A 16,157-nucleotide genomic window follows, 5' to 3' on the forward strand; every position below is an offset into this window, starting at 1 on the left:
AATTGAGTGTGGCTATAAAGGAGGGATCCTTGTGACAAAGCCACTGGGTATTTTGACTGTGGTGGCATGCTAAAGCAACATAGAACTAAATATATCCACAGAGGGGAAAAAACAGGGCAATCTGAATAAGAACAGTGGATTGTATTGATGTCTATATCCTTGTTACAATAGTATACTGCAATTTCGCAAGATGATATTATGAAGGAAACTGGAGCTGTGTTGCCACTTTCCTTTCTCTCTTTCTTACTATTTTTTTCCTTCTTTCTTCAGCTCCAGGAATCAAACCTAGCATCTCTTACACAAGAAGCATGCACTCTGCCAGTGAGTCACATCCACAGTCCTCTATATTATTTCCTTTAAGTGCCATGCAAATTCACTACCTCAATAAAATTTTGTATTAAAACAGTTTGTTAAGGTAAAATGTCTACCCTCTGTTGCAGCTTATCTCACTGCCCTCCGGGAGGCTTATCTTAAGCAATTCTACATGCATGTGGAAAAGGGATCTCTCTCTCTCTTCAAGGAGATTTCAGCAGAGGGTCAAGAGATAGCTCACCTGGTAAGGTGTCTGCCTTGCCATGCATAAAGTTCAAATCCTGGCATTACATGGGATCACCTAGACACTGGGGAATGTTGGAATAGTACTGTCATGACTCTTCTTTCTCTGACTTGAGAAAAACAACAACAAAATCAGCGCAGGAGTGGTGGGATCAAACATGAGTGAGTAAGCCCCAGGTGCCACAAACTAACCAAACAAACCCACAGGCACATAAGAGTCATAGTTGTACAGAAATGTAGAGACTTCTTAGTCTTTTATTCCCAATCAACACTGCCCTCCACCTGAGCAGGGTTACTTTAAATCAGTCCTTAGAATGCAGTATTCTCCCTACACCTAGGCAACACACTTAGCCGTTTCTATCCTAAAGAGCAAGAAATTGTTACTAAGAAGAACTTACACATTGCTCCTTAAAGTATTGACTAATCCTGGGTACTGTGAAGTAAAGATCAAGCACACATCCAAACATCCTAAAAGAGTTATTGAATCACATTAGTGAAGATAGGACAGATTGGCTGAAAATCAACAATTGCTTCCCTTTTATTGGAACAGTATGAACATGAACCTAATCAATCAACTAGCTGATGATATCTGCCTACCCAAACCACTCTAGGCCTGTGACATATATGGTCTGATGCTCCGGTCTTCCTTTTCAGTAAGTGCATAGAAGTAATGAACAGGGCCTCTGGTTTCTGCCATAGAGTTAACCCAACTTATTGATAGTTCAGTGCTATCTTGAATGCCCCAGGCCTTGTGACACTTGCAATTCTAATTAGTGCAGAAAAAAGCTAAGTTGAAACAGCTGGTACTCCCTCAAGTATACCTACTCTCAGGGCCCTATTACCTAATGAGGTCTATGAAACGAAAGATCTGGAAGAGAAATCTCTGCCTGGAGCAACTGCTGTACCCAAGATGACAAGGAGATTTGGGTTAAAGTAATCCCTCCAGATAGGTGGGAAGAGTACCCCCAAAATGGTTTGGAAACCCATATGACCCTGGTTCAAAAAAGTGGTCATATGGCCTTGAACTGACCTAGATGCTCTGCTCTGGTTTGTAGAGATGGGGGGGGGGGGGTCAAGGTTGGGTAAAAATCCTGGAAACACTTCCTTATGGTCCCTGAGGTAGACCCCCCCATGACTCCTAAATAACCCACACACACACAAAGGAGAAGAGGGGTGTCTTTGCTACTACTTTTCAGTAGGAGCAGGTTGAATGTTTGCTGAACACATTTGGAAAAGGAAGAGAGGAGATAATAGTCCTAATGAATGTGCAAGAGACAATAGCAGCTCCAGTGGGAGGATTATAAGCTCATTATGGTTTAATATGATGATTGATCATCTCTGCCCGCCAGCATTAACCTAGAATAGTGATGAAGGTCGGAGAGACCCATGCCAGTCAAAGCTCAAGCTCTACTCACCAGAGGCTAGAAAGCAGATTTTTATGTGATTCATCTTTTTCATTATACAAAGTCACATATGGGGCCCCATCCCCTTTTTCTATGAACTGTCTGCCCACCCCTCCCCCACTTCTCTGTAATTTCTCAGCTCTGGGCTCTTCCTCTGAACTGTCTCTCAGCTCTGCTCCTCCTGCCCCTCTCTCTGTGACTCTGCCTCATTCCCACCCCTGGAGAAAATGGCCACAGCATCCAGTGAGTCGTGGGTTTAGGTGGATCCCAAAGGCACTTCAGTGGGTGTTAGCTGGCACTCGGTTCAGGTGAAAGGCCCGGGATACTTCCCGATAGGCATTTCGAAGCAGGACATAAGGGAAACAGGACTCCAGCATGTCCAGGGTCAGGAAGGATGATTCCTCCACCACCTGGAAGAGAAGAGGCAGAAGAGAAGTTCAGGGGGGCTTACTTTTGTAATGCCCTGTTCTTCATGGGACTCCCTGGGTCCATCTTTGGAAACTCATAGATTCACGAGTAAACTGGGCTCCAAATAACATACCCTTACTCTCCCTCTCCTCACTTTGTTTAGTTCTAGAAAAGCAATGGCCCCCTTTGGCTCCATTACAGTGGCCCCTGTCCCCCCTCTTCAGTGTTACATGAAGAACTCAGAAGCAGAAAGTCAAGACGAATCATTTTCCTGGTAGGGAATAAAAAAAAAAATCCTCCCATTCTCTCTTATTCTGGATGCTAAAGCATATGTGGGCGGACATCACAGATGCAGGTAAGGATGGATAAAAGTGCTAGTGACAAAGCTTTGCAGGGAAGCAACCACCACAGCAAGTCAAGAACAAGGGGCCTGAAATCCACCGGGGTCCGCTTGTGCCGGGCCTTAGTCTCCTCTCTGTGGAGCTTGGGAACAGTTAAAGAAGCTGCATAAAGGAGCAGGCATGATTAATTAGTTTAATTAGAAGCCTATGCACTATGGTAGTCCCAGCAGCCCTCACAAGCAAGGAGAAAGATAGATCAAGATGCTTGGGTAACACTGGGCAGGGGGTGTAGGAGGGGCGGAAAGGCCATATCCGCCAAGAGCAGCACAGCCTCGCATTGGGCTGGGGGCATGGCGGGGGTGGGGGGAGGGTTCCCATCTCTGAAACAGGAACAGGGTGCATGTCCTTCATTACTCTCCTCAGTCAGAGGCTGGTAGACTGCAAACCACTCTGGAGAAAAATGTACCACATCCTCTGGCAATTCACCTAGGCAGGCCCTCCCCAATAGGCCTAGTGCTTCAAGTCCCGAAATTTCAGTTAGGAAAGAGAATCTACCATGCCTATGCTAACACGTTTCTCCCTCTCTGAATCCCTTTCAAGTTGTAAAATGTGTAAGGTGCTGCTCTTCTCCAACACGTGCACACAGAATGCACACAGCAGCCCTAGAGGAGATGCTGGAGGCTGAAGGAAGGGGACCAGGAAAACTGTACCTTTATCTCAGGCTGGGTAGCAGAGAGGATATCTTGCTAGTCAAGATCTGCAAACCCTAAGTCTGAAGAGATAAGATCTCTCTTCCACTGATACCGCCCTTAAGTACAGGGCAATCAGTGACGGCTTCAAGATGGATCCACTAACCCAAGACTTCTAATTCTTTGCTTCGCTAAACACAGAACATAACAGCACTTCTAACGGGAGGCTGCTTATGTCATGGAAACAGCCCTGGAATGAAGACCGAGAAATTTAGATTCTTTTCCCTAAGGTATCTGCTCATATACTTGGGGGAGACCTTAAGAGTTATCTTCCTCCCTCCCTCTTCCTGGTTTCCTCACCTATAAAGTCTAATACAAGACTAATTGCGAGGATCTAGTCTATATAGTTCTAACAACTATCAGTAGAATTCCTTACTTCGATGAAAGCCATCTCTTCCCCTGTGAAACCCAAGTCAGGAACAGGCTGGGAGTGGGCACTGCTCAGGCTGGACAGCCCAGACATAAAGTCCCAGCAGCAAAAGTGCCTGGTTAGAATTTGGGCCTACACTGAGTAGCCAGCCTCCTTGCTCAGTACATGGCTCCACAGTACACTCCAGTCATTTCCAGATTCTCTGTGGAAACATTTGCATTTAAATTACTTTGCAGAGGCTAGTCTCTCAGTCTCCCCCTTCAACAACTGTCTGGTCCAAGTGCTGTTTCTTTTTTTTCCTTTTTATATTACAGAATTACATGTCAACAGGGGTCTGCATCCACACCATTCCCACCACCAGAGTTCTGAATCTTCACTTTCCCCGCTGCAATCCACCACAGTTCCCTTAAAGTTGTAGACGTGGGCCAACCATCTTCTCTACAACTATCTGTCCACATTTATACATAGTTGCCCCTTCTTTTTCTGATTCAATCCACTCTTCCCCTCTAAGCCACTCATAACATGGTAGCTACCTCCATACATCCCTCTCCTTTTCCTTCTCTCTCTCTGGGTGCTGGACCCTCGCATCTCCAGAGCTCTGGTCCACTAGGGAAAGAAACAGGCTGGGGGTATGGATCAACCTGTCAATGCCCATGCTCAGTGGAGAAGCAGCTACAGAAATCCAGAACTCCTACCTTCTGCTCCCCACAAACAACCTTGATCCATACTCCAAGCGGGGGAGACGTGATAGGATGAAGATGAGAGGACTCTGTACTCCAGCTCCAAGTTCTGTTTCTATCACACTGCAGGCCTCACAGAGACACCACAGGGGCAGTAACCTTCCCACACTTTGGGGGAGTAGGGAGGGGCAAGGCAGGAGGGGGGTGCAGGACTGAGTGGATCGACTCCATCCACAGAGTGATGTAAACTGGCCAAGAAAATGCAGGGGCATGGCCAAATCACAGAAACAAAAAAATAAGGAGGGAAAGAGGAATAGAGGGAGAGAGAGAGAGAGGGAGAGAGAGATATGGCACTAACATTTGTTGAGCATCTATTATATACTTGGCATTTTTACACTTATTACCTCATGAATCCAACTACTATATCATAGCATTAGTGCCCACTTTTAAGGATGAAGAAGAATTAGAATCTCAGGAAAATCAATTAATCTGACCAAAGTTGTGCTGCTCCAAAGACTGTGCTCTACCTAGCACACTGCTGGCATCTGCCCACTCAGCCTTCCCCACTACCACCCCCACCCCCTCAGTGACACCCCTACCAGCACCACCACACACAAGCCCTCCTGTCTACTCCCTTCTCCATCCTAATTTCTAAACACCCAGTTGAGGTCTTTTTCTACTTACAGATAGTAAGGTATAGCAGCATTCATGTCTATATATTTTAAAGAGGGAAGCCTTCATGAAGTCCTGCGATATCTGCTCCTAAATTTGTAGACCTGGGCCAGGAGTACAAACAGATGCCCGCATACTAGATGACAATAAATTAAATAAACCATTACGTCCTTTTTTTTTTCATAGTGACAGAGAGAAATTGAAAGGGAAGGAGAAGACAGAGAGGAAGAGAAAAAGCAGACACCTGCAGCATTGCTTCACTACTAGTGAAACTCACCCTCAACCCCCACAAGTGGGGACTAGAGGCTTGAACCCAGGTCCTTGATGTGTGTGCTCTACTGGGTGGGTGCACTATCAGCCCCCATTAAGTTCTATCTTTCAACCTTCACGACATACTTTTATAACTTCATGGAGGCCTACGAACTGGGAATTCTTAGGCTCCTCTTAAAGTTCTACACCAGAACAGGGGGAAAGGAAGGGACGGGATCAGTTGTGGAGTCCCCTCCTCTCTCCAGCCCCAGTTTGAGAGATTTGTTATACACGCTGACTTCCTAGCTGCACACTGCAGTCACACGTTTCACAGACACTAAAGAGCCATCTGCCAGCAGCACAGTCAGCCTCCAGAGAATGAACCTGGGGAGACTCCACATGGGCCCTACAAGTGGGCTGGAGCTCCTGAGCAGAGAATTCTGCAGCCCCCAGAAATCTTTTGTGTGGGCTTCAAAGTAGCACCTGCTGCAAGCAGCCAACCCCACTGCCCAGGGAGGGCCTCTTAAGTGCAGAGCTCAGGGAGGGCTCTCCTGTCCATGTCTAGGTGCGCTTCTAGTGTGGGAAAGTGGACATGAGAGCAAAAGGCAATGTGTTAAAGAGAGAAAGAAACTCATAAGAAAAGTTGGTTTTTATTTGTTGTTGTTTTGTGGTTTGTTTGTTTTTTTTTTTAAGCTGAGTTCAAGTTTCCAGAACTTTCTGCCGGGAAAATGAAAAGTCCACAGCTTGGGAAGACAGGAGAAAAGAGAGCCTGGTCAATAGTCCAAATAGCCCTCTACCTCACAGCTTTGCAACTAATACCCTTCCTTCCCCATCGTCCTCTCTGCCCCCACCCCCAGCAATACTGTGTGCTATTCAGCAACTCTTCACAGTGCTCTTTTTTTGAATATATATATATATATATATATATATATATATATATATATACATATATATATATATATATTTAACATTTTCCTTTATTGGGGGATTAATGTTTTACAGTCTACAGTAAGTATAATAGTTTGCACATACATGACATTTCTCAGTTTTCCATAAAATAATACGACCCCCACTAGGTCCTCTGTCATCTTTTTTCTAGGACCTGTACTCCCCCACACACACCCACCCCAGAGTCCTTTACTTTGGTGCAATACGCCAACTCAAGTCCAGGTTCTGCTTAGTGTTTTCTCTTCTGACCTTGTTTGGGATGATCTCATTCACAGGCAGAAGTTGAACAACAAGATCAGAAGAGAAAACACAGTACTCTTTTTTATTATAATTAAAGATTTACTTATGAAAGAGAGAAAACCAGAATATTACTCTGGCACATATGGTCCTGGGGACCTCATCTTGCAAGTCCTAAGCTTTATCTACTGTGGTGCCCTCCACACTGCTTTTTTTTTTAATGTTTCTCTTTAAAAAAAAATTAGTCTTTTATCAGTGAGAGAGAGAGAGAGAGAGTTCAGAGCACTACTCACCTCAACTATGGTGGTGATGGGGATTGAATCTGTGACCACTGGGGCTTCAGGCATGCAAGCTGATGCTCTAGTGAGTTGAGCTATCTCCCTGACTACACAGTACTCTTAAAGTCAAGAAATGCAGTGGGGGCAGTGGGTAGATAGCATAATGTTTATGCAAAGAGACACTCTTGCCTGAGGCTCCAAAGTCCCAGGTTCAATTCCCTCCACACACTCCACCGCACCCCCATACCACCACCATTAGCCAGAGCTGAGCTGAGCAGTGCCCTGGTAAAATAAATAAATAAATAAATAATAGAAAAAGAAAATACAGTGGAAGCAGGCAAGTAAAACCAAACAGCTAGATACGGATAAGGACATCTGCCCTGTCCAATGCAGGCTGAGGTCAGACTGCAAGGAAAGAGGCCCAATCAATGAGGTGTCAGGAGGGCGCCATTCACAGAGAAAGCCTTAAATACCATACTCCAGGATTACAGGACAAGTCTGGAATATTAACCAGAATGTGAGAACTAGGTCCAGAGGGTAGTTTACACTGAGGTTATTAGTTCATGTCTTGGGGTGGTGATGATGGCAGGGACCCAAAAACTCCTAACAAGTACAACTCACCTGTATAGTGTACCTGCTCTGCCATGCATGTGATCCAGGTTTCAGTCCTGCCCCCCCACCCCCACCCCCGCTCCACCACCACACCAGAGGAAACATCAGTGCTGGGGTGTCTTTCCCTCTCTCCCTGTGTGTGTCTCTCTCTTCCTTCTATCTGAAAAAGTTAACCTGGAGTGGTACAGCACTAGTAATGACCAAAGTGGGGAGGAAGGGAATCTCCCCCTAGCCCATCCTCTCCTTTTCCCAGAGCAGCTTAGATCAGATACCTACCAAGCGCATGAGCAGAGAAATGGATTCCCGGTTTCTGGTTTTAAGCTTATCTGTCTCCTGGCCCAGCTGCAGGAGGCTGACGGATGCCACCTGTAAGGGAAGAATTTGTAAGGAAGCAGATTCTTATGGAGTTCAGAGTAGGACAGCCTCAGGCTACAGGAAGTTTAAGAGAAGATCAAGGAAGAGAGTCAAGAAGTGTTGGGATGTTCCTAAAGACTCAGGGTGGAAAGGCAGCAAATCTCCTTGGTTTCAGAGATACTCGCACTGCCTATAAACTACACAGACAACAGGAAGCTGGAAGGGGTGAGGAAAGAAGCTGGAACAAAGGCAAACAATACCATAGGCCTGGTGATCCATCTCTTTGCCTAGGCAGCCTCCCGACAACACTGTCACTCACGGGCTGTTTACAGCTGCCTCCCCACTGGACTAGAGACAGAGCTGAGCCTTGGATGCACGCAAAGCATCTTGTTGTTCAGCTCCTGCCAATTCCCAAACTTGCCTTTCCATTCATCTCCAGGCCCCAGGCAGATCAAAGGGGGTGGAAGAAATGTGATTACTGGTATCTCTGGTCCAGATAATCTGCATTTAGCTAAGGGGAGCAGTGGGGACATCTTCTTAGCCCGCCTCAGAGACCTGGGGTGAATTTTCTTTATATCTAAGAGGCTCAAAGTTCATTCTGTCTTTCTGGCTGTCCAGTACTTTCAATAGAGACCCTTTATCTAAGCTTCCAAGTTCCTGACACACATTTCTCAGAACAGTGGTATGAGTGCTGTGCGAATGGTATGATCTGTGTTTCCTCCCTAGAGGAGGCAGAGGAGGCCCTGGTCCTTAAGTCAGGGCCATACTTTGCAAAGGTATAAACTCCCTATTGCCAAGAATGCTCAGGCGGACAGTGGGTCACAGGCCATGTGTCAGAAGTATATGGATGGGATTCCTCCACGGAGGATTTACAATGGCAAACTCTAGGGCCAATTTTCACAATGAGAGGAGATTACTTATTTGGTGGTTTTCCAGAGGCAAGAATGAGATCAATGGTGATAGTTATAGGGAGTCAAGCTTGGGCTAAAATTTCTTAAGGGGTTTTCTTTCCAAATAAATTGGACAGCAGAATGAGCTACCTGGTTATAAATGCCAGTTCCTAGAAAGCTAGACCTGTGGTTCTTGGCATGAGAACCAAGGGTAAGCAGTATCAACCTCACCTGGGAACTTGCTGTACTTTTCCAGCCCCGCCTCTAAGCTACTGAGTCAGAGATTCCACTGGTGATTCTGAAATACACTAAAGTTTGAGAATTTGAACTGAGTTTGACTTTTTGTCAGTATTAGGACTGGAAAGGGCAGTGTCTCTCCAACTTTCTTGTGCATCATATTTCTTAGAGTCCTTATTACAAACAGAGACCTGGCAGCCGGGGAGATGGCACAATGGGTAGAGTATTGGACTCTGCAGCATGAGGTCCTGAATTCCATCCCTGGTATTGCCTATGCCAGAGGGATGCTCTGACTTTCATTCCCTCTATCTATCTCATAAATAAATTTTTAAAAATCTCTGAAAACAAATTTAAAAGGGCCTGGGCTTATCCAAGATATATTTTAACATGCTGCTTGGAATACACTAACTCAAACCATGAGAGTGAGTGATGGCTGCAGGTTAATTCTGTTTATTTAACGGGAAAACTGGGATCCCCAAAAATCTTGGCTCAACAGAGGCTCATCACTTCTTAACAAGAGATCTGCAACTAAAACTCTGATTTGTTGATTCTTAGTTCAGGGCCCTCTCTAACTACACTAGTGGAGGCTGTAATATCAGCTGCTAGAGAATTTAGAAGAAACTCCTACCTCTCACTACTTACTGAATCAATAGGGTAGAAATTTGGGCTCTCAGGCCTGTGCAACAATAAGCATCTTTGAATTTAAGCCAACACAGTGCCAACTAGACTTTGCCATCTTCCATGCCTTATCTTCTAGACCCACTCACCACCAGGAATTCCTTGAGGTGAGTTTCAATGTTCTTGTTGTAGAGTGTGAAGAGGGCAGCAGACACCTGGATAATGGCTTTGGTCAAGCAGTGAATATTGTTGTTGTAACCTGGGTTATTATGATAGAGGGAGAGAGAAACAAAAGAAAATAATAAAGTCACCCTGGGTTCACCCCTCTACAGATACTTTCTCATTTTTCAAGGCAAGGCTACTCCTATTTGACACCAAAAAGACTAGGAGGCACTTAAGTATTAGGCAAACAATATTGCTATGAAATTTCATAGGAAAATGGATTTTATGAATCATTTATTCTCAAGTCTGTTTAGAGACAGAACATTACAAGTGAGTAAAAAAAAAAAGTTGTATTTTCCAGATAAATGTCTCTGTCTCATTTCCCCACCTCCGGATATTAACCTAAATAGCACTAGTCCTTGAAACTGACTCCTTACTTACCATCCTTCTCAATGCTATAGAAGGAAGAAGGGTCACTGGCAAGGAGTGGGAGGGAAACAGCAAGGAAGATGAAGAGCAAGCAGGCCACCTTATAGTCTTCCTCGGGGGATGATGTGTCTGGAAGGAGGGGGCAGGGAGGAAAACTGAGTAAGGTCAGCTAACAGGAGTTCTCTTCTTTTTAAAAAATATTTATTTTAATATATATATATGGAGAGAGAGACAGAAAGGAGGGAGAGATAGAGAGACATACAGAAAGAGACACCAGCACTTCCCAGCTCTGGCTTATGGTGGCCTGGAGGATTGAACTTGGGACTTCAGAGCCTCAGGCATTAAAGTCCTTTGCATAACCATTGTGCTATCTCCTCCCAGCCAGGAGTTCTCATCTATAGGGGTTCTGCTTCACAGAATGACTGGGAAGATCACATGAGAAGGTATCTAAGAGAACTCATTATAAAGTAGTAGGAGCACACTGTGACTGCTGGTGGGGACAAGATGAGCCGCCTTGCATAGTGAGGAGCCTGACCTCCTCTAGTGACAGAACTAAACTGGGGGGGGGGGCAGGGAAGAGACACACAGTCCAAGAAGACTGTTAACTGCCTGATGGGGGAGGGACAAAGGCAAGAAGAAGATAAAAGAGTCTCCACAAGACCAAGAGAGAAGAGGGAGGGCAAGATGGGCAATTTTGAAAGAGTTTAGTACCAGCCCCTTTGTTCCATCCTATTTGGGAAGTGTTTAAGTATGAACATGCGCATTGGAGGAAACGTGTAACGGAAAATGTAAGAGGCAAATGTGGGACAGGGGAGGAATGGATAGTCAAGGTGATTACAAGACCACTCTGGGGAACTTAGACACTCCATGCACAGCTCAGCATGAAGTCATACACTGCAGTGTACTGTTCTCTCATTATTTCATTTGCATTCATCTTACTTCCCCAGCCAGGCTATAAATTCCTTTGAGCACATACTAAGCATCAAACACATTTGCACTTCCTGCTTCTTAGCTGGTTGACAGATCAGCCAGTTAGGATCTAAATCACCTATGTTAAGTATTTTCTAGAATTCAGGGCCTAAACTTTGAGTCCTTCCTTAGTTCCCAGCTTATATCTTCTTTGACAGTGGTAACTTCCCACCCCAAGATAGCGCCCACAGTCCTCCATTACACCCTTTTTGCAATCTTACCATTTTTCAGATTAGCAATTGCAGCCACCAGGGCTGGGTCAATATCACAGCCCACTCCTGCAGCAGATGCCAGCTCAAAGATACTCAGGGTCACCTGGCAGAGAAGAAAGCAACATTCTGGAGCAGGTTCCCAGGATAAAATTCCCAGAAGTGAAGTTCTTGGCAGAAGCTACAGATTGTCAGAATACCTAGAGCACAGATGAAACTTTTCGGTGTACTATCATCTTCTCTAGATATCCCTTCATTAGCTGCTGCCCTTTCTAACTTACAGGGAAAACACCTGGATGAATGGTTTAGTTCAGCATGTAGCTAATCCATAGTACAAACTTACTTTCTCAACGTTATTTCCCCAAATGAAGTCAGGATATTTTTTTTTAATCCACTGCTCCTGGTGGCCATTTTTTTTCCATTTTATTGGATGAGACAGAGAGATATTGAGAGAGGAGGGGGATATGGAGTGGGAGAGAGAATGAGAGACACCTGAATACCTGCTTTATCACTTGTGAAGCGACCCTCCTGCAGGTGGGGAGCCAGGGGCTCGAACCTGGATCCTTGAGCAGGTCCTTGCACTTCGTACTATGTACACAGCCCCCAGGAAGTCAGGATAATTTAGCCACTGTCTCCAAATTATGTCTTTTACTTTCTTACTCCCATACTTTGGATCATATGCTACGTTCTTTTTTAATATTTTATTTTTAATTAATTAATTTTTTATAGAGACAGAGAGAAACTGAGAGGGAAGAGGGAAATAAGAGTGGGAGAAAGAGAGAGACACCTGCAGCACTGCTTCATTGGTCCTGAAGCGTCCCCCTGCAGGTGAGGACTGAGGGCTTGAACCCAGCTCCTTGTGCACTGTAGTGTGCACTCAACCTGCACCACCATCTGACCCACAAGTGCTACACTTTTAAAGAGTATTCTTTCCTCTCCATTACTTACATCAAAGTGACACAGATCCCCCACGAGGTTTACCTTAAATATCATATAAATATCTGTGACATTCCCCCTTGTCGCTTCAGCCTAAGCCCATCTCTCCTTCATTAAATTGGTACCATTGACTTAGCATTGACACACAGAACCAGGTATGATCTATCTGCTGTCTTTTCAAATAGGATGTGAGATTTATGACTTATCTCTTCAACTACTGCATAAAGGTTTTAGAGGAGAAGGTCTTACCATCACTTGCTCTATGTGCAACTTTGGCTAAAAGTTACTTAACCTCTTTGAGCCTCCACTTTCTCATCTGTAAAACTGGGGAAATGATGCTACAAAAATCTCTGGAGGATTAAGTTAGGACACATGTGGAAGGCATCTACTAACAGAGCCACTAGTAGACTAATAAAAATTATACCTTCCCCTTCTCTGTATCTCAAAGTCAAGAAGTTTGAGTTTCTCCTTATCTTTTGTAGTTTTTTTACATAATGCTAAGCTCAGGGGCCAGGCAGTGGCATACCTGGTTAAGTGTGCACATTATAGTTCACAAGGACCCAAGTTCAAGCTCCTGGTCCCTATCTGAAGGAAGAAAGCTTCACGAGTAGTAAAGCAAAGCTACAGGTGTCTCTCTGTCTCTCTCCCTATTTCCCCCTTCTCTCTCAATTTCTCTCTGTCCAATAACAAATAAAAAAAGATTTAAAAAAAATAAATTTAAGCATACAGCAGGCATATAATTACTAAGTATTGATGCCTGAATCCTTCATTGTTCCAAAGTCCCATTCCCACATCAAGGGCTTAAATACTTTTTGAAGTTTAAAAAAAATACAAAAGTGTTCTAAGAGGCTAGGGAGATTGTGCAGAGGTGGTATACCATATTTCCATGCTTGAGGCCCCAGGAACTGCAGGTTCTATGCCTGGTACCACTATAAGCCAGAGCTGAGTAGTATGAGAGCCTGCTCACTCACTCTGTCTATCTCTCTTTAATGAAAATACATATTTTATATTTATTTATTTATTCCCTTTTGTTGTCCTTGCTTTTTATTGTTGTTGTTACTATTGTTGTCGTCGTCATTGTTGGATAGGACAGAGAGAAATGGAGAGAGGAGGGGAGGACAGAGAGGGGGAGAGAAAGATAGACACCTGCGGACCTGCTTCACTGCTTGTGAAGCGACTCCCCTGCAGGTAGGGAGCCAGGGGCTTGAACCAGGATCCTTACACTTGTCTTTGTGCTTTGCACCACCTGTGCTTAACCCACTGCACTACCGCCCAGCTCCCGAAAATACATATTTTTAAATAAATAAAATTTTCTGAGAGAACAAGAACAACTGTTCTAATAGCAGACAGGTAAAAGTATGTAGTGCAGGAGTCAGGTGGTGGTGCTCCTGGTCGGACATAGTACCATGTGAAAGGAATTTGGTTTAAGCTCCCGGTCCCCACCTGCAGGGAAGATGCTTCACAAGCAATAAAACAGGGCTGCAGGCCTCTCTCTTTCTCTCTCCCTTTCTATTGCCCCTTTCCCTCTCAGTTTCTCTGTCCAATAAAATTAAAATAAATAAATATTTTTAAAGTATGTTGTACAAAGAATCCCACAGACATAACGATACACACACTACCTATGGAACTGGGCACAGAAGGCAAGCCAAAGCCATATTCTGCTCTGCCCTTTAAGTTTCTTTCTAACTAGATAATCCTGCTCTTGGCAAGCATGACCAGGGAGACAGGGACCTGGTCCATGACTTGTCATTTTCTGCAGGAAAACAAAGGATGAATGAAAATCAGAGGTCTTAAAAAAGAAGAAAGAATGAAAGAAAGAACGAAAAAGAAAGTCAGAGGTCTTATTTTTCTCCCTTCCTCATCTCCTCATTCCTTTGAGGCAATAACAGCATCTCTGATGGACAGGCTATCCAACCTGCTTACCCCAACCTGCTTATTTTCACAGGCAAGCAAACCTCACACTCAGAGCTGCCTGGGAGATATCATCTAGACAAGCTCCTGACAGGCCAGAGCACTGGGCCCCAACATCAGTAGCTGCCAGAAGCCCAGGCTAACCGAAAAATCAAAGACTGTGCAAATAAGCAACCACTGCAGTGAAACAGTCAGTGTGATATTGTCCTCTCCTAACCCCCTTGACCATTGCCCCTCATCTGATTTCAAGCAGAGAGAAGGAAATCTCTCAACTCTTCCGATCTCAAGGTAAGGAACTGTGTCTTAACATAGAACTTTAATTCTTGCTGCTAACCTTATCGCTAACCTCCCTCCATCAAACTCTATTCATTTAAAGGCCTTTGTTCTCAGCCTTCAGCTGTATTTCCTACAATAACATACTTGTTTGTTACATGTGATTCAAAAGGCGAGGTGATGCAAAAGTGTGGGAGGGACAAGAGAATGAATGTTCAACTTGAGGTGTCTGTAGAACTTGCTGGAGGCAAGTGACACAAACATGGAAGAATCAGAAAGTTTCAGAACATAAAGAAAGGTCCAGAAAAGAAAGGAGGGGCTGGGTGGTGGCGCACCTGGTTGAGAGCACATGTTACAATGCACAAAGACCTGGGTTCAAGCCCAGCCCCCACCTGCAGGGGGAAAGTTTCACAAGTGGTGAAGCAGGGATGCAGGTGTCTCTCTCTCTGTCTCTCTCCCTCTCTCCCCATTTGTCTTGATTTTTGGGCTGTCTCTACCTACTAAATAAATAAAGATAATAAAAAAAACTTTAAAATTTTAAAGAAAGGAAACTTCTGAGGACAGGCAGGTAGGCTGGGAATGGAATGAACAAATCTTTTTTATGTAAACTACCTAAGCTCCCATCTAAAGAGGGGAATTGTTTGCACAAAGTCCACATCTAATTTGCATGCCTTAGGTAAAGGCCTAGGGATCTAACCTGGAACCTTCTATCCCTCTCCAGTAAAGTTCCCCACACTGCCAACATCTCCAGGCTCCCACTTCTCCCCACCCCACCCCACCCCTTGTCTCCCCAGCTCTCTGCCCTCTCTCTCCACAAATGTCTGTCTGATCAGTGCCCCACACTCCACAAAATCTCCCCATGTTTTCCTGTTCAAGTCCTGGCTCATTTCCCTACAGTAGTCACAGTAGTCAGTGCTCAGAGTCCTTTCTCCTGTACAAGATCCTAAATATACCCCCTTTTCAACAACAGAAGTCTCCCAACCGGATTTCACCTTGCATTCCTACTTACCTTGATGTCTGTGTCTGGAGTGACAAAATCCTTCAGGCACTCAATGGGACCCATAAGAAATGGGCAGTGGGAAGAGAAAACCTGAAAGTTAAGGTAAATTAATTCAAAGGGGGAGCCAGACAGTGGCACACCTGGTTAAGTGCACACATTACAATGTGCAAGGACCCAGACTCAAGCCTCTGATCCCCACCTTCAGGGAGAAAGCTTGGTGAATGGTGAAGTAGGGCTGCAGGTGTCTCTCTGTCTCTGTGTCTCTCTCCCTCTGTATCTCCCCCTCCCCATTCAATTTCTCTCTCTGTCTCCCCAGTAATAAAATTATTTTTTAATAATTAATTTACTCGAATGACCATGGTCAGTGTCTTTAAAGATCAGTGGAAACAACTAAAATAATAATGATGATGATGATGTTTTGGCTTAGATTTTTAAAAGAAATAAATTAAAACAGAGAGAAAGGAAAACAAAAATCTAGTGGGCTCTTAAGAAGCTCACCTGGGAAAGCACCACTTTTGCCCTCCCACAGAACCCCAGTTCAAGCCTGACCACACTGGAAGAAGTTAGGCTCTGTGATATCTTCCTCTCTCTTTCTCTCTCTCTCAAGCCCCAGTGGCAAGAAGAAAGAAAGAAAGAAAGAAAGAAAGAAAGAAAGAAAGAAAGAAAG

General features: G+C 44.6%; 1 protein-coding gene across 1 annotated transcript in view; it reads right to left on the reverse strand.

The window, feature by feature from the left end:
* Positions 1-779: 779 nt before the first annotated feature.
* The window catches only part of NCKAP1L (NCK associated protein 1 like), a 53,900-nt gene continuing 38,522 nt past the window's right edge, over positions 780-16,157 (reverse strand). Inside the window, exons 26-31 of the mRNA XM_007518137.2 lie at positions 15,500-15,580; positions 11,383-11,476; positions 10,205-10,321; positions 9,751-9,860; positions 7,779-7,868; positions 780-2,368 (exon numbers count right to left, since the gene is read on the reverse strand). Coding sequence (XP_007518199.1) covers positions 2,237-2,368; positions 7,779-7,868; positions 9,751-9,860; positions 10,205-10,321; positions 11,383-11,476; positions 15,500-15,580 — 624 coding nt within the window. The 3' untranslated portion in view covers positions 780-2,236. The remainder of the gene's footprint in view (positions 2,369-7,778; positions 7,869-9,750; positions 9,861-10,204; positions 10,322-11,382; positions 11,477-15,499; positions 15,581-16,157) is intronic.

Source organism: Erinaceus europaeus, chromosome 7 (genome assembly GCF_950295315.1).
Source record: "Erinaceus europaeus chromosome 7, mEriEur2.1, whole genome shotgun sequence".
Lineage (NCBI taxonomy): Eukaryota > Metazoa > Chordata > Mammalia > Eulipotyphla > Erinaceidae > Erinaceus > Erinaceus europaeus.